General features: G+C 53.8%; 4 protein-coding genes across 4 annotated transcripts; 2 read left to right on the forward strand and 2 right to left on the reverse strand.

Moving 5' to 3' along the window:
- On the forward strand, positions 1–777 carry ENH_00065980 (hypothetical protein; the record flags this gene model as incomplete). Its single annotated transcript, XM_013577342.1, has 2 exons — positions 1–468; positions 603–777. Coding segments are annotated over 2 exons (643 nt in total), but the record flags the coding sequence as incomplete, so codon positions are not given.
- A 3143-nt stretch (positions 778–3920) lies between these two features.
- ENH_00065990 (hypothetical protein, conserved) lies at positions 3921–6491 on the forward strand (the record flags this gene model as incomplete). The annotated part of the gene is made up of 4 exons (XM_013577343.1): positions 3921–4439; positions 5163–5294; positions 5913–5974; positions 6311–6491. 4 exons carry the CDS (start codon positions 3921–3923, stop codon positions 6489–6491), a joined length of 894 nt encoding a protein of 297 aa, XP_013432797.1.
- A 1113-nt stretch (positions 6492–7604) lies between these two features.
- Positions 7605–13718, reverse strand: ENH_00066000 (phosphatidylcholine transfer protein, putative; the record flags this gene model as incomplete). The annotated part of the gene is made up of 18 exons (XM_013577344.1): positions 7605–7712; positions 8131–8219; positions 8376–8440; positions 8621–8673; positions 9005–9116; positions 9274–9489; positions 9725–9800; positions 9949–9996; positions 10111–10390; positions 10634–10779; positions 11027–11114; positions 11392–11503; positions 11846–11983; positions 12192–12259; positions 12561–12656; positions 12809–12962; positions 13010–13273; positions 13423–13718. The coding sequence occupies 18 exons, from the start codon at positions 13716–13718 to the stop codon at positions 7605–7607; spliced, it is 2409 nt and encodes an 802-aa protein (XP_013432798.1).
- Positions 13719–16243: 2525 nt separating this feature from the next.
- Positions 16244–17047, reverse strand: ENH_00066010 (hypothetical protein, conserved; the record flags this gene model as incomplete). The annotated part of the gene is made up of 3 exons (XM_013577345.1): positions 16244–16591; positions 16659–16793; positions 16850–17047. 3 exons carry the CDS (start codon positions 17045–17047, stop codon positions 16244–16246), a joined length of 681 nt encoding a protein of 226 aa, XP_013432799.1.
- Between the last annotated feature and the right edge of the window lie 855 nt (positions 17048–17902).

A 17902-nucleotide genomic window follows, 5' to 3' on the forward strand; every position in this document is an offset into this window, starting at 1 on the left:
GGGCGGCGGGGGGCCCCCGCGGCTGCTGCGGCGCAGCGGAGGGCCCAAAGGGCAGTTGGAAGAAGGGGAGCGAAGGAAGGCGCGGGAGAAGGCGGCGGGGGCGCGGGGGGCTGCGTGGGAGGCGGTGGCTCGCGGCTGCAGCGGCCGCGGGCGGGCGGCGGCGGCTGCTGCTGCGCCGCCGCGAGCGCAAACGCGTTTGCGCAGCAAAAAGGAAAAAGAAAAAAATGCCAAGACAAAGGCGAGCCGCGGCGGACAGCCCCGGCTGCCCCGCGGTCGGGCGGCTCCGCCGGGGTCCGAGAGAGGGTGGCGCCGCAGCTTCCACGGGGCCCCAGCGGCCTCCAGCGCCTCTTTCGAATTAATAAGCCGAGAGACAAGAGAAAATGCAGGCGAAGGGGCGGCGGCGGGGGGGGAAAGGGCCGCCAGCGGCGGAGGCGAGGAGGGGCGGCAGAGCCGCGATCAGCTCGCAAGGTCTCCCAGCCCGCGGCCGTGTGAAGCCCCTTAACGGCCGCCGCGGAACTCCAAAGCCCGCGGCGCAGTTGCTGGGAATTCGACTGCAGAAAAGAAGCGACAAAGGGGCTTGCGCCGGCTTTGCTGCGCCGCAGAGCCGCTGCAGCAGCAGCAACTGCTGCAGCAGCAACAGCGCCACTTCCTTGCTGCGCAGCAGCAACTGGCAACAGCAGCGCCAGCGACGAGACCGAGACCAGTCCTGCTGCCCTGCAAACGAGACAGACTTTAAATCTGGAAACTGCCTTTCTGCGCTTCCCTTCGCAAGTATAAACCGCGAGGGCGCGCCGCTGCAAGCCAAACGCAGCAGCGCCTGCCGCGCAGAGCCTCTGACCCACCGCACTCTGGCCAGCCCGCGGGCTCTCCTGCTGCTGCTGCTGCTGCTACGGCAGTCCGCAGCAAGGCCCCTTCGACTGTCGCTACACCCACAAGCCCTGCGCGGCTTCGTTCCCCAGAGGCGGCGCTGGACCAGCAGCCACGGACCGCCGTTTCGGCCAACTAACTGCGCGTTTCGCCTCGCCAGAGGCCCTCTCGCGGGACCCACAGCGCGGAAGCAGCAAAAGCAAAAGCCATTTCACTAAAAGGCAGTTCTTCCGCGGCAAACGCGCCTGCAGAACGCGGCTCCGGGGTGTACAGACGCGACGCCGCGCTCGTGGCTGTGGCGCGCACTGCGGGAGCTGCTGCTCCAACGCCGCCAGGTGTCTGTACGCCGCAACCCGCCTTCACTTCGCTTCCTTTCGACATTTAATTCCGCTAAATGCTGCACAAGAAGGTGTGTAAGCGACTCAGTGGCGGCTGCGAGGCTGCAAAGCCGTGCAACGCACACTTCGTGCTCCGCAGCCGTCACCGCCACCCGCCGCGGCCTCCGGCCGCCCCGCCCCGCCAGATCGCCCCCCTTTGCTTGAAATTAATTCAACTTCACAGTTTATTAGTGCAATTTAGTGAAATCTCTTCGAGCGCGGCCAGCGGGGCCGCGGCGCCGCGAGGCCGCCCCGCTCTCCACTTCGCTGCGCTTCTGCTGCTGCTGCTGCTGCACCCGCTGCCCTCGCCCCGTGTCTGGCTGCTCCCCCGCTGCTTAGCAAACAAAGGCCTTTTCTAAACACCCAATTGCCCCTCGGGCGCAGCGCACAGACAGTTCCGCGGCCTGGCTTGCAGCCCCGCTCGCAGGCTAACTGCAGCAGCAGCTGCTGCTGCTGCTGCTGCTGCACCCCACGCGGCCCGCGCGGCTGCGCAGCGCTGCAGCAAACCCTCGAATTGCCTAGCAGCTGCTAATGCAGAGGCGAGTGCCGGGGGGGAGAGGGGCAAAGAAGTTTCCAATTCACAGCAGCAGCAGCAGCAGCAGCAGCAGCAGCAGCAGCAGCAGCAAATGCTTAACTGCGCAGCAGCTGCCCTTCACTGAAATCGCTTTTGAACAAAGCAGCTCCAGCTACGCAGGGCTGAAACCCTTAATCTGCTGCTGGCGCAGGAAAAAGTCCCGTGTAACGAATTGCTGCTGCCGCTGCTGCAGCGCTGCTGCTGCAGCAGCAGCAGCAGCAGCAGAAGTGCAGTTTACGTTTAAAGGCTGAGGCCGCTCTTGAGGCGCTGGGGCCTCCCGAAGCCAGAGCGCCTCAGAGACATTTTCAGATTTGAATTTAATGAGAAGTGAAGCTGCTGCGGCGCAGCAGTCTGCTGCAGCACAAGGACCCGCCGCTGTTCTGCAGCAGAGCAGCAGCAGCAGCAGCAGCAACAGCAGCAGCAGCAGCAGCAGCAGCAGCAGCAGCAGCAGCACGGCGCTGAGCTTTGCTAGGCAGTTCCTAACTCGCCGCACCTGCACTTCTTGAACCCTCTAGTGCGCGCTGCTGCTTTGCTCTCGGCAGTGTTCTGCAGAATCTCAACAAACTCTCTGATTTAGGGTTTAGGGTTTTGAGGCTGGAGGTTTAGGGTTTACGTTTGTGCCGAGGGTTTGTGAAGAAAACAAAACCAGGGTTTAGGGTTGCTCCTTCCTCCTCGCTCACAGAAGCACAGAATATCCTAAACCCTAAACCCTCGCCAGCAAACCCTAAACCCTAAACCCTCGCCAGCAAACCCTAAACCCTAAACCCTCGCCAGCAAACCCTAAACCCTCGCCAGCAAACCCTAAACCCTAGGCCTGCGAGCCCTAAACCCTCGTCTTCACACCCTACACCCCAAACCCCAGCCCGAGCCCGCGAGCAGGCCTCCAGCAGCAGCAAATGGCCCACAAAGGGTTTGTGCTGCTGCCTTTAAGTACATATATATACAATATGTACATAATATATATATATATACATCTATATATATGTATATATATATATAATATATGTATATATATATATATGTATATATATATATATATAATATATGTATATATATATATATATAATAAGCAGCAAAGGCTTTGCTGCTGTGAGCCCTGGCAGCGCAGCAGCAGCTTCATTTGGCCAGCGAACTAAATAAGCTGAACAGCCCTTCGAGCGCATGCAGTTTGGCGCCTCCGGGGGCCCCACAAGGGGCCCCCAGGGCCCCTTGTGGGGCCCCTTGTGGGGCACCCCGGGGGCCCCCAGTTCCCCTGCAGCAGCAGCAGGGGCTCTGGGGCTGCCGCGGGCCCTTTGGCTGCAGCACGGGGCCCCTTGGTTGCAGCAGAAGCTGCTGGGAAGGGCTGGGGAGGCCCTGCAGAAGTAAAGAACTAAAGAAGTGAAGTGCTGGGAGTGCGGCGGGGGCTCTGCCGCGGGCGCTGCGGTGTCTGTACACTGCATGCAGCTGGCTATCTGAGGCGCGAGTCGACCGCCGCCGCTCTGAAGCCTCATTTCAGTTCGCTGCAGTCGTTTTGGCCGCGCGGCGCAGCTGGGGGTGCAGCAGGGAGTTTGAAGGGGGAGTGGAGTTGCACGGGAATATCATCTCCGTGCTGGCTCTCTCATTGTGCGCAGAAGCAGTACTTGAGAAATATTTGTTTTGTTTCGCAAGAGCTCTTTGAGTTATTTGCGTTTGGAGGGGCGGCAGCGCCGCTGGTCGACCAGCGAGCCCCAACTCACTGCCGCGGCATGCGCCGCGTGATCGGCGCCGGCGCTTCTGCGAGGTCACTTGCGGCTGCGAGTTTCGGACTTCTTCTTTTGGGAATAAAAGTGCGAAGTTGGCTTTGGCGGCGCCGCGCGGAAGGCCGGAAGCGACGCGGGGGCTGTCAGGACACCGCGGGCGGCGCAGGCGGACGCGGCGGCGCGGCGGCGGGAAACTTGGTTTTTTTTGCGTTTTCTGGGAAGCAAACGGGAAAAGAAAAGGAAAAAAAGCGAAAGTGCGGCGGGGGAAGCCGCAGATCGCTGGAGGGCGGGCGCGCGCGCGGCGGCTTGGAGTGTCTGTACAGCTGAGCCGCGCGGCGGCGCTTTCGCGGCTGTGGGCGATCCGCAGAATGCGGCGAGTTCAGAATGAGTTCTGCTGCCGTTTCTCGGCGTTCGCTGCTGCACGAAGTGCTTTCGCATGCAGAAGTGGTTGAGCTCGGGCTGGACGGCTCGGTGGAGGACCTGCCGCCGCTGACGACGCGGTGGACTCCGGCCTGCGCGCGGGCCGTGCTGGCCTTTTGCTGGGGCTACTTTTTGCTGTTTTGGGGCGCTGCTGCGCTGCTGCTGCGCAGCGTGCTGCAGCAGCACCCCGACACGCTGCTGCCCGGCGCTGCGCAGCTGGCTTTCGCGGCGGCCTGCAGCAGCTGCCTCGTGGCTGCGGAGTTCGGGCTCTACTGCTACGTCCGGGCCCGCAACGCAGTGCCCAGCAGCAGCAGCAGCAGCAGCAGCAGCGCCTACCCGCCCTCGCGCTGCTGCGTCTTCTCCCACTTCGGGCTCTCCGCGCTCTCCCGCCTCTGCTGCTTCCTCCAGCTCTTCTTCCTGCTGCACTCGCTGCTGCTGCCAGCCCCCATGTTTGCATGCGCGGCCTTCACTGTGTCTCTCACTGTGGGTCTTGTGCCCTTTTTGCTGCAGCTGCGCTGCTTGCTGGGTTGCCTCTGGGGGGCCCGCCTGCGGGCCCTGCGCCCCTCCGTTTGCTGCGCGCGTCGCCGCCTCGCTGCTGCCCGCGCTGCTGCTGCTGCTGCTGCTGCTGCTGCTGCTGCTGCTGCTGCTGCCCTCGCCCGCGCCGCCCTCAGACTCGCCACGCGCAGCACCGCCACCGCCGTCGCCCCTTCCCGCAGACTCGACTTCGCCTGCTGCGCCGCACCCCCGCGAGGCACCCCCAGCCCCAGCAGCACCAGCAGCAGCAGCAGCAGCTGCAGCAGCAGCAGCAGCAGCAGCAGCAGCGGCAGCAGCTGCTGCTGCGGGGAGGCGGACGCGCAGGCCCCAAGGCGCCCCGCAGAGGGCTCTTCGCTGCAGCAGCAGCTGCACGGCCGGCGCAGTGAAGAGAGGTGTACGTACACCGCAGCCCTCAGGGACCCCGAACTCGGCAGCAACTCCGAACCCCACAACAGACTCGCTGCTTCCGAAACTGCTGCTGCTGCTGCTGCTGCTGCATGCAGCACAGAACAAGAGCTCCAAGACGCCGCAGCCTTCCAGCGGAGGCCCTCGCCCGCCTTGCAGCGAGGGGCTTCGGGGGGGGAGGCCCCGGGGGGGCCCCCAGGGGGGCCCCCAGGGGGGCCCCCACCCCAGGGGGGGCCCCTAGGGGGGCCCCTGGGGGGGCCCCTGGAGGGTGCAGCCCAGGAGAGACATGGGGGGGACCCGCAGGTGGGCTCTCCTTATGTTTCTCCAAAAGCTGCTTTGGCGCTGACGAACTGTTTGTTCTTTTTGGATCTTCCGGGGATCACTTTGCATGTCAAGGCGGTGAGGGGGCACTTGGGAGCAAAACGGGGAACATTTAGAGGCATTTATGGCCCCTTTTTGCATTTATTTCTGTTTGATTTTATATTTTTTCTTTATTTTACTTTTCTGTTTCTCTGGAGCCGCGAATGCCCGCAGCGTGTGCGCGAGGAGCTGTACGTACACTCGGACACCTGAAACTCATCGTGCATGCATTTGCTCGCAAATCAAATTTTGAACTTTCAAAAATGAATTTGCATTTTTTGAAATGAGAAATGAGACACACTAGATTTGCGAAAATGTCTGAATTTGCACAATTAGAAATGCAAAGTTTTCTGCAAATGTGTGCAAAGCTTCTCCACATTTCTATTCTTGTGCAGCTCATCTGCAATGTGCCTCGTGGCTCTTTCCTGCTTGGAGTGTTTCTGTCTATTCTGTTTAGGGTTTAGGGTTTAGGGTTTAGGGTTTAGGGTTTGGGGTTTTGGGCCCAGCGCACAGTAGTAAACCGGCGCCGGCGCCGCAGTCCCAAGCAGCAGCATGGAGATGTGCTCTGCGGATCTTTCACTTCATTTTCCCATTTGAGGGAAACCCTAAACCCTAAACCCTAAACCCTAAACCCTTGCGGCATCTTTTTCTGTGCAGAGCTTTCTGCCGCTGGAGCAGCTGGAGGCCCACGAGTTCCTCGCCTCTTTGGTTTCGCTGGTGTAAGTTGTTCGACGAAGAGCCAAAAACGACTGAGTCCATTTGCGGGTTTTTTCTTTTTTTTTCTTTTCAATTAATTCTTTTATTCAAAAGCCACTTCGAAAGTTGAATGCCGCTGTCTCGTGGCTTTGTAGCCCCCAACAAGCCGCAGCAGCGGCGCCGGTGTTGGCAGTTTCTGTTGCCTGTCATTTGTTTTATTCCGGATTCTCTTGTCTTGAATTAATCTTTTTTACTCTTGTGTTGCAAGTCCTTGAATTAATCTTTTCTGTTGAATTATTCTTTTCTATTCTTGTGTTGCAGTTCACTGTCTGAATCCCCAGCTTGCTGCGTTTGTTCAGGCGTCTGTACAGCGGGGACTTCTGCATGCTGCTGTATCTGGTTTTCGCGCTGTGCACATTCGGGGGCAATGTTTTGTTTTTCATGTTGCTCGCCTTTTTGTTGTTGAAGTTGAAAGCCTCTTGTGTCGCGGCCTTGCTGGCCCACGTGGCTTCGGTCTTCGGCATCTGGGACGCAGAGTAGGCGCTGTGGACTCGCGTGCGTGGTGTACATACACCTGAAACTCTGCGCTTTGGGGGACTCGCGCATCACTCGTAGCCACTTTTGTAACATCTGCAACTTATATTCCTGCGGACGCCGTCGGCCTGCCAGCGGGCCGCTGCAGCCCTCATCTGCACGGTGTTGCACGGGGCTTGTAATGGACTCCAAACGAATGCAACAGAATGAATTATTCATAATGCAACAGAATGAATTAATCATAATGGAACAGAATGAATTAATCATAATGCAACAGAATGAATTAATCATAATGCAACAGAATGAATTATTCATAATGCAACAGAATGAATTAATCATAATGCAACAGAATGAATTAATCATAATGCAACAGAATGAATTAATCACAAGCTGCAGCAGCTGGCAGTGCAGGCGAACTAACTAGTTTGTTGACAAGGTGAACTCGCCACATAGTGAGAAACTCTCCACAGCGACCACTTAAGAGGCTATAGCTAGCCAGAAACAGAAGAGTTGATTTGGCTTCCCCTCTTGCCCCCAAAAGAGCCTAAGCGCGGTGCAGACTCGTGGGGTGGGGCTGGGCCTTTCTGGGGTGTACAGACACTTTGCAAGACGAGAGAAAAGCCAACTAAGTCCCCCCCAGCACTTTCCACATGAGATGTTTCGGCTGTCTGCACACTGCACACTGGGGGCCCCGCAAGAAGACGGACGCCCAAAGCAGAAACGCGAGAACTAATAAAATGCAAAAAAGCTTCAAGTGCTTTTGCCCGCGATCCCTCTACGGCCTCACTCGTAGGCTGTGCTCTTCTCAGTCTAAGGCCTTCTTCCCCACTGTCTGCATGCGCATGCAGTTTGGACTGGCCAGTGGGGCGGCACTCTAAGGGGCTACTGGGCTCAAGGCAGGCCACCCAGGGGCCTCAGAGTATTCGTTTGAACATCAAAAGTGGCCAGTGGCTGACTCCCAACAGTATATCTTCTGAGCCGCTTCTGCCGCCCGTCGCTGTGCTGCGAAGTCCGGGGCTTGGCCGCGGCCTCTTTGCGTGGAATCCGCGTGAAGAGAGTTCCCTTTTGAACACTTTTAGGACACTAAAGGCAGTTCGAAACGAAAAAGCTGCAACGCACTCAAGTGGGCCCCTCCTGGGGAAGGGCCTCCATGTACTTCTTGCATGCGCGGCGCAGGTTGTCCACCCAGCTCACGGGGGCTCTCGCGGCTGTGGAGTTCACCAGCCACTGCACAAACGCATGCAGAAGTGCAATTGTTGCCAAGTCATCATCAGGCCTCTTTAAAGTCCAGAAAGAGGCCTTTTGTTCACCCATTAAGTGCTGCCAGATGCATATATATGAAGGGAAATGCGTACGCGTATATCCACAGGCATGCACCAGTGCTGCATGCACATTTAAGTCTTTAACATAAATATATACATGCATATATCACTACGCATGCACGTGTCAATGCGGTACACAGAGCTTGTGAACATGTGCACGCCGTGCAATTATAGCGATCCCCAAAACCTGCACTTCTTTTCTGTGATCTTCCAGCCAGGAGGCTCCATTGGCTGCCGCCACTTATCACACTTGCTCATACAAGAAGAAGAGAGAGATAAGTTTTAGCAGAGTTTATTGGCCAAAGCTCAGCCGCTTTTTGTACCTTTGGAAGTAAGCCTTTCACATCTGTCTGCGCCACAATAAACAGCGAAGAAGAATTGGGGTCGCTTGAGCTCCGTCGCATGAGGTAGCCTGAAGACAACAAGAAGGGCATATTGACAGAACAAGCTTTTGAATTCTCTTAAATGATTCAACAAGAGACCAAGGTGAGATCCCTCCTACTTATTTGCTGCAACAAATTGGTCTACGTTAGGCAGCCCAAAGTGCAAAAAAGGGATCAGGAAGCACCAGAAATGAGAGTTTCTGCGCGCACGCAGCCCGACTGCTCTGGAATCGAAGGATGGTCAGCAGATCTGCAAAACAAGCCTAAATCTGAAGAGCTATTTCATGACGTCGGAGCTCCAGAAAACCCTAAAATTCAAAATAAAAATGTGAACCCTCAACTCTCTGAGTGCTCAGCCGAGCAGCAAGGACTGGTCTGAAACAAAATGTTCCTTCAATTCAACGAATGCATCGAGAGCAGTCAGTATCACCTCAACATCATCTTGACGACTCCTTCTTCAGGCTTTTCGACCGTCCGCCGCCACTGCAGCAAATAGATAATGATTAGGCACAGCAATACATCCACCAGCACGCCTGTCATAGTGGTGCTATAATGAGAAATTCTGCCCTCTTGCGCAGTCGCGTAACTCGCCAGTCTATTTTGCTGCTAGTTTACCTCCTGAAACGCTGCAGTCTGCAGCTGGGAATTGGAATTACAATGAAACGGGGACCGATATCAATACAGATGAAAAACGTAGCAGCTTTGTACTGATACATGCTACGTGCTTTCATAGATATAGATGCTTTCTACCTAGTACACGGGTAAGATGCACGTGCAACTCCCGCTGCGTTGCAGCACAAAGGAGGTGACTCACCTGTAAAAAATCCCGATTTGAAATTGGAAAAGGTGCCTTCATCACGCAGTATATCATTTCACAGCCGTCAACATCGCTTTCTACGATGCGATAGTCTGCGAATGTTGTGTCCCTGAGCGGCCAACAGCAACTCAACCGGCTTGAGCAATGGGGAGTTCAGCGTTGGAGGCAGGAGTTTAGGACTTGTAATTCCGGATTTAAGGGTGTAAATGTTTTTTGCCACGGAAGTCGTGGGCTTAAAGCCCTGACTGGTGGCTAGCTAAGCGTACCACTTGAGCCTGCATTCGACATCTCTTATGTTTCGGCTGAGCACAGCCAGAGGAATTCCATCAAACTTTGCGTAGGCCTTGACTATAACAACAGGAGAATTCGGAGAAATGTATTTGTAAACACTAATTAGAGGCTGGTCGACCGTCTGCTCCCAAGAAGGATCACTCGGGTCGTGCTTTTCTCGTTCTTCCAAGAATTGAAATTCATACGGAGCGCTGCGACGAGCACAAGCACCTCAGAAACGCAGTTTCATGTGTTGCTCGCTTGCTTAGTCCGCTACACTTGCCCGCCAAATGTTTCATTTAATCGGTTTATCTTTCTAGTTCGTCTTTATTTCCAATACCTATGACTCCCTCGAATGGCTGCCACCCGCAGTAGTGAGCTACCTAAGAATCTTGAGATGCAAAATTCAGGAAACAGCCGCAACTTAAGGGAAATGCAGTGGCTTACATTGGAGTTTGATGCTTCAGCGTGATGTCGAAGTTAATTAAATCTTCGTAGTTTTTAAACAGACGAGCCGGGGCCTCTACGCGCACGCACCTAGCAACTCTACACATGGCTAAATGAGCTTCCCGTTTTCTGCTACCCAGGCTGCCGGTTGCGGAGTCCTTCCTTGTGGAAGGGTGCTGCAAAAGTCTTAAAATCCCTTTGGTTTTAGGCCAGCTTCGTCCTACCTTCCCCCTTGCTTTCTTGCACAGATTGTCTCCTCACAGTGTCTTCTCCTAAGTGGACATCCACATTCAGTTCCCTTTCGATGAACGGGAGAGAGACAAAGGGTGCAGCAAATGCAAAAAGAAAACACTCCAGTCAGCCACCCCACTCTCTCACAGCCCTACCATTTGCAGCCTCTGCGTTCGTGTCTTCTTGCTGATGCCTCGAGGCTCTGGAACTGCTCCTGGTGGCGCTGGGGGCGGAGGAGGCTTTCCGTCGCTGCTGCGGCAGCAGCTGCTGCTGCTGCTTCTTGTTGATGGGAGAAGGCGGAGGCACAGCAAGCTGTTTGGTGGGCGAAGCCGTCGCTGATGAGTTCGTTCCTTCAACTGTCCACGGCGCTGCTCGCTCTACAGAAAAGCCCTGGCTGAGCGCTACGTTGAAATTCTCCAAAGGCCGGAACTCCCCCTAAGTCCCGCAGCCACAGGGGAGCACATTCACGTATGATTCACTGCGGATATGAAGTGTGAGGAGCTTGGAAATAGGAAGGCGCTGAGTTGACGTGGCTCCTGGGCCAGCTTTTGGTATTTTGTTTGTAGTTGCTGCGCATTTTGGAAAGAAGTGTAGGGACATGAGATGTTGTCAGTGAGTGAATGAAATAAATTATGTCACTCTGAGCATATCTGAGCTCAGCAGCATTTGATTGCTTACTGCAAGGGTATCCTGGCCAGTTTTTTCCCTTTCTTCCTTCTCATTTGATCCATCAGTTTCCACAGGGCTGTCTGAAATGGCGTCAGTAAAAGAGCCGCCATCAGAGGCATCGCCGTTCCGTCCCACAGTGCAATCCCTGTGCAGCGCTGATAAGACAACACTCTCCAGCCCCCTCAAACATCCATTTCCACCACTTTTACGCACACCGAAAGTCATAAAAAACCCATCTTTTCCCTAAGACAAATCTAGACTGAAATCACATATCATTCGTGAGCATGCAAGAGGTTAAACGGCGGCGCTACTCTAGGAAAAAGTGGGTCTAGTCCGCCTTGTGGTGAATAGGGGGGCAACCGAAAGAAACCGACTGCATCCTACTGCCTATTGTTTGCGCACATTGCAGAAGATCGCCGCCTTTCATTACAAAAGTTTGCACCCCTTGGCTGTTATCGGCGTAGAAAAGGCAGCGCTCGGTTCTCTCGTCCTGCAGCAAGCGGAGGATTCTCTAGGCCTTTGCCAGCATTCTCATTAGTGCCGTTGCCAGTGCTTACACGAAAATAAGTGCAAATGCTTCAATTAGTGCGATGATGAAGCCCAAAAAGGATCATACAGTGCACAACCAGTCCAGCAAACCCTGATGTGAATGCACCTTTTCCTTGCTGAAACAAGAATGCTGCAAGTTGCCACGGCAGAGCACACGGGCTAAATCTCACAGCAATACGCGCACATGCATCTTCTTAACACTTTGTTAATCTGCTTACGATTCTCGCCTGTCTTGAGTTTGGCGTTTTCGCCCTTTGAAATATCTTTTGAATGTCGGGGTCGTTCAACATGCCGATCATGCGCTCCAACACAGGATGATTTCGTCTCTTCCTGCTCCACACAACAAAGCAAATAATTATCATCCCGTTTTATCAAATTTACGCATGCACACCGAAGTAAGCCATAACTCAGAAGAATTCGATGCCTTTACAATGATGGATTAAGGTGAACTGAGTTCCGTGGCTGCCCATATATCGTGCATGAATTTGCCTTGAATCCCACTGAGCTACTTCACAAGAAATACAGCACTTTTCGTCTAAGACTCCTGAGACGGCGAAGGTGCTGCACTAAGCAGCGAGACACTAAGGGCAAGTTCGTGATTCCAAGTTCAGCTGAAATCTGTGGGTCTGTGCTGCTACGGCCTTCTCTGATGCTTGTCATTGTTCGCTTCACCTTAGGCTCGCTGCACATTGTGTGCAGACGTAACAGACAAGAGCACACATGTAGATTTCGTTTCTCGTCATTTGTTCAAAGTGGGCGTCGAAGTAGTCGAGGTAAAGCCACAGGCAGTGCCCAACATCATCGCGGCTCCTGCGGCGCTCGTACAAACATGAGAAAGCTATCTTGGGTTACTTCATAATTTGAGTTTAGTAAGCACAGTGATCACCGATACAGTTGACAAGAACTATCTTAACGAGTCTGCTCTGCTGCAGCAAAGTGCAAAGTTATCCGGAGCAGGAGAACCCGTTCTAGTTTCCCATATGCCTCAGCCGAGGAAGATTATTCCCGATGAGCTCACAAAAACGAATAGAGGAGTCTCAGTTGCGCGCGAGCAGTTTTAGAGATGTCCCCTAAGCGAGCCAACACCTTGAAAACGCAGTACAGAGAAGGCACTTTGGAATATGGTGAAGAGTTGCACTGCTTCATGCGCTCCGCGCAGAGGGAGTTAAAATGAGTAAATAAAAACATTATTTTCCCTTCAAATGGATGATTTTGCCACTTTAAAAGCAAATGCATACTTTATAGAGGAAGCAGCAACAAATCTTTTCACATTCGCGTGGCGCCCGCAGAAGCACCTCTGTGGAGCATAAGCAATGCAGTGCATCAGCATTTGTCTGCAGAGCTGTTTGGCTTAAACTGATTATTTGCTGCTTCTAGAAGCTCCTACTTCATATTCCACGACGACCTTGAAGATGAGTTGCAGCTGCGCGTTGCTGCTGGCGAAGTGGTAGCCGGCCCAGCGGACCAAATGGTATATTTTTTTCTGCAAAGCCACGCAAGGGAAAGTCAGAGCCAACGCACTCTTGGCTGGTCTATCTCTGTAGAAAGACACTTCACGCTTCGCAGCTGCAGCAGCAACGCTTGGTCGAAAAAGCTGCTGCAGCAGCGGCAGCAGCCGCTGCAGTTCTGCTGCACCTTCTGCTGCGTCGCTGCAGATGTCTTTCTCCGCAGGCGACACAAGTCGTTCGCCATTGCCAAGCCAAAGCCAAGGACGCCTCCGAAGAAAAACCCAACTAGCATCATGAAAGGCCCCCATGGCATGAGAAGCACGACAAAACCTGCACAGCCGCTAAAACCCTAAACCCTAAACCCTAAACCCTAAACCCTAAACCCTACACTCTCGACACTGCACTGCGGAGCTCCCAACGAGCTCTCGCAAGACATTCCAACCCTTCTAGAAGCAAAGGAATCCCCGAAAAGACTTGAAGTGCGCATTTCAAGAGTGGCCCACCGCCCGCCATGTTGACTGTCCACTCCGTCGTCGTTGAGCGAAACGGAAAAAGGCTCTGCGCCCGCCTCGAGTAGGCCAATTCGAACTCCTCGCATTCAGGAATGTCTGCAGCGTCCTGTCCGGCGCGAGAAGCCCAATACTTCAAGTACCTGCGGACTTGCAAAAAGGCGATTAGTGCTCACCATGTCAGTCTGCGCCGGCTTCGCCTCGAGCATTCACATTCCCTGTTGTTTCCCTGCATCTGGGCTGTGGGGAAGCAGCTTCTAAAGGACTTTCCGAGTCTATTGATGCCACTTACCCCCTGGGAACTGCAGAACTCGCTATGCTTTCCATTGCTTTCTTAGACAACGGGCTGCCGCTCGGGCTGCAGGCGTTTCGCGCGCCGCCGCGGCCCCCCCCAATGCAGATGCTGCTGCAAGAGTCATTTCTTTCGCTTTCTGCAGTCACCTGCTTGGGAGGCGGACGGCCCGCTGCTGGTGGGGCCTGCGTTTGGCCCTTTTCCGATTCTGCTGCGCTTTGAAGCGGCTCCTCCGAGTGAATGACAATGCGACAAGGGGGTGACAGTGCAGGTGGTGCATTCTTGCCTGTCTTCATCGTTGAGTTGTCCTTGTGAACAGGCAAGCACAGCAGCAGCAAGACGGGCGTTTCAGCGGCTGCTGGGTTTTCGTCACACACACTTTCGGCTGTTTGTTTGCAGTGACCCTCCTGTCCTCATTTCTGGGCAGAGACAAAGCGGGAAAGACGAATCCTTTCAAGAGATGCAGCACTGAGGCGCCTAGTGCAGTAATTCCTTCATACTTACACGCACTGTACGCCTCTTGGCAATGGCGCTAACAGCCAAAGCTCAAAAACTTCGGGATTCTCACCTTTTGCGGAAACTTTGGTCTTAGCTATAAGCCGGACCAGCGTAGTCCACCTCGGAAGGCATCCAGTGACGAAGTTACTCCGTAAATCCTCATGTCGTGGCTACTCAAGTGTGGAGAAGAGTCGAGGATGACGCCTCTTAGGCAATTGCAGAAGCCATCCCATTCAGCAGAAATTCACACGAAACCACGAATTGGACTCAAAATGGCCGCATGTTCTGGTGCTGTCAAATTCGTTTTGTGTCAATAAAAGCGAACTCGTGCTTTTTCGTACTATGATCTCCAGCGGAGTGGGGTATTCTAGGAGAAAAACACATGCGCTCGCCGTAGTGCTTCGAAAAAACAGTCCGGAGCATTAGTAGACTTTACTTCTGGTCATTTAATATGAAAGGACTAGGGGAATAACTGAAGGGACAACGGATGCTAACACAAATATCGAAACAACCACCGGTGCCGTCTCTTCGAGTCACCGCGAACTTCCACCAAAAAATACGAGGCTCCAGCCTCATTTAATTAATTATTACTCAAAAATGAACAAACAATTCCTGAATAGTGCGAATTTTGGCCCCAACTCTGCAATTTTACCAGTTGCATGTGGCGGCTGTCAAAACTATGATGCGAGCCTACTACCTCGGTTTCACGTTCACGGAATTTTCGCCTACTTGATGACGTTGAATAAACTGTTGAAAATAGCAAATATGGCTTTTTTACTGCGAAGACCAGATATTGCGCCTATTTTTTCGTTCGAGAAGCCCAAGAAAAAGAGCTCTGTGTTACTGCGTGCCCTTCGCTCCCTTGGTAAGATCAATGACCCACAATGTCAGTCAGTCTCTAGCTACGTTGAAAGCGAACGCGTTTAAGGAAAAGATGAAGTCTGGATCTACTGGGATCCTAGTGTGTGTAACTCTGATACAAGCAGAGTCCACCGGCAGAAGCCATACACCAAGAACGTACAAATTTACTCTAAAAGCCCAGCGACTAGTGAACTTTCAGGCCTCTTTGCCAGATGAGCTCCGCGTTCCTCAAGTCCTGGCCTTCTTATTATGGAAGTGCGTAAATTGATTCGCTTCTTGACTGATGCCAAGGCTCATCATGGCTTCGCTGCGGGCGCTGCACATATTCCCCACAAAAGCTAGTTCAAACTGTGAAAGCGCAGCTGCAATAGACTTCTTAAAAGAAATTCAATATGTCCAATGATCTCCCGAACAAGCTATTGCCACTGCAGCAGTCACGCATGGCAAGTTCAGCACGTTCCTCACCTCGTCTTCACTTACTCAAGCGAAGTTTCTAATGGCATGGCAGCTAGGAAAAGTCTGAGAATTACAGCAACCCGTGGGAAGACCCATTTTAAGGCAGTGTCTAGGAGTCGAGCACTTGTCTCTTTCGTGTATGAAGGACAAATTTGCCTACATGAGTAGCAGCTCCTTGCATGGCAAGGAACCAACAGCGCTTATAAAAGAGTTTTGAGATACAAATATCATTCCAAAGATTCTTTTTTACACTCTTAGGAGAGCATTGTGTGCAATTTTTTGGCAAGCTTTGAGGCTGCACTTTTTGCAGCCGAGAACCACATGAATGCGGCTTTAGGCTAGTAATACGGACGCGATTACTATAGGGACCTCTGACGGTGATTCAGAGGCTATCAATGCTCGAGGTGTGACCTTCACTCAGATTAATACCCACCCAGTCCATCTTGACTGTGGAGGTGGTTGGGAATAGCAGAATGTTAGAAGAGAAGGTCTAGGAAATGAAGTCCAAATGGGCCTGTATCTTGCTCATGGAGGACTCGCTGTTGCGCCCGTGTATACCCTGAATTGCTTGTATGGAATTTGGGGATAATTCATGATAATGGTGCACGGACTTACCACTAAGTATGCCCGCAATGCAAGTCGTGGATCATTAATGTCATCAAGCAGCCGTGGCTTCAAAGCTGCCAAAATAGGTTCAGCCTGCACGTCGTTTAGTATTGAGTTTAGGTGGGAAATGAAGATGGCCGAGGGCTTCTTACGAGGCTGATTATGTCTGGTCCCAGCAAAGATATAAGTATTTCTCGTAGAGCTGCTCTCAGCATGATGTGCTGACGGCTGTACGAAAAGATGAATACGGAGAGAGCGAGGAGCCCTGTTTGGGAGTGGGCTGTAAAAACGTTGTTATTCAGGCGACTGGTGCTGGAGTTTCTTACTGCAGTCAATTAAGCTGTTGCAGTGTAAAAAGGCCAGAAGGCGACCGCAAGTTTCTCGGTCAAGCAGCAGCTCTTCACGAACATTGAAGAGCTGCTTGGTCAAATATTCGAAAGCGGCAATATGAAGGAAGTCCAGTACATCCAGAGCGGTGGCTCTCTGTAAATGCTGAGCACATGAGGTCTGAGGTTCTAAAAGGGAGAAGCGGGGGCCGTACGCTAAACGAGAAGCCGTCCGTAGAGCTCAGGCACGCGAACACTGCAGTTTCCAGCCAGGCCAGCATCTGCGGCGCGCAGGTGTGTTCGAGATTCATCATTTTCTGTGTTGGCCGCGCAGAGTCGGTGCAGCTGGCTGAGAGGGGCGCAGGCGAAGTTGGACCCACTAGGAAGTCGTCGTGGTCCGCTTCGTTGCTCTGGGACTCAAACTGAAGCGCCAACACTCCTAAGCTTCAGTGGTGGCAGCGAAGGAGCGCTGCAGCTTTCGACGCGTACCTGCGCAGTGAGTTTGAGGCAGCAGCTCGCCAAGACTTGGGGCACGTCTTCCTTGGGCACGGCGGCCAGCAGCGCGTCTTGGACGATTGCGAAGCAGCGCGGGTCGCCGAAGAGCGCCGCGAGCGCCTCGCAGGCCTGCGCAGGCAGTCGTGGCCGCGGCGAAGCGGGCGAGTTCGGGCGCGCGGACTCACCTTGAACGCCGCGCGCTCGCCGTTCACGAACTGCAGCTTTCGCGCCACCAAGAAGATCCAGGCCTTCACATCGAGGAAGTCGCCGCGCGTGAGGCCCAGCGCCGTCAAAGCCGCCTGCGGAACTGCGTGCGACGACGGCGTGTCTTCCCACGTGGCGCGGAAACTCCGGAGAAACCGAGGGTCCAGTTCGCCGGTCATGTCGGCGCGAAGCGAGGCGTGCGTCTTGTCAGTTAAAAGCTCCGTTCGATTGCGACAGTGCGGAATCCTTTCATCCTACCAGCGCGGAAAAGCAGAAAAGGAAAAGTGAACGGGGTTCAACCGGCCGTGTACGGTCTGCGGTGTACAGACCGAGGACGAGATCTGCCCGCGGTGTCTTCGTCATTTCAAATTCAGCCAACGCAACGCACCCGCCGCAGCAAAACGAAGTCACGATCTTCTTTCATTTCATTTTAAAATCAAATTTCCCCCGGCGCCAAGACGAAATTCTCCCGGATCCACAGAAACCCTTTCCCGCTACTTTTGATTCGCTTTCTTAACCCTTTTGGTTCCTCTTTTTCACAGACACATTCGAAAACGCTCACATTAGAATTCACGTCCTTTCATTCACCCCACTCAATAACTTAGACGAAATCGCTAAGCTCGTAAGCGTGTCAGCCGTACTTCGCCCATCTTAGGTTAGCGATCAGTAACCCAGATTTGTGCGGCATTTTCTATTGTCGCTTGCCACTCGACCACCAACTCCTGCACCGCATTCACGGGAATGCGACCTCTCACCCAGCCTTAAAGCTTCTTTTACCACTGAGGAAAGCTGTAACTCAACTTTTCTCGAGGTATACAGCTGTTTCAATAGACTTCCTGCAGCGGATGGCTCCGTTTCCCTTCTAGCATGTGGGCTGGTGCTGCTTCACTTAGCGTCTAGCCCTGCCCAATTTTGCAGCTAATCTGCAAGATGGAACACGTGCGCTTGTTTTCGAAGGCGCTAAAGCCAGTACCTGCTGCAGCTGCGTCTGCAGTGCCAACCCCCCCCCCCCCCCCCCCCCCCCCCCCGCCGAA

The sequence above is a fragment of the Eimeria necatrix genome, genomic scaffold (assembly GCF_000499385.1).
Source record: "Eimeria necatrix Houghton genomic scaffold, Enh_scaff603, whole genome shotgun sequence".
Taxonomy (NCBI): Eukaryota; Apicomplexa; class Conoidasida; order Eucoccidiorida; family Eimeriidae; genus Eimeria; species Eimeria necatrix.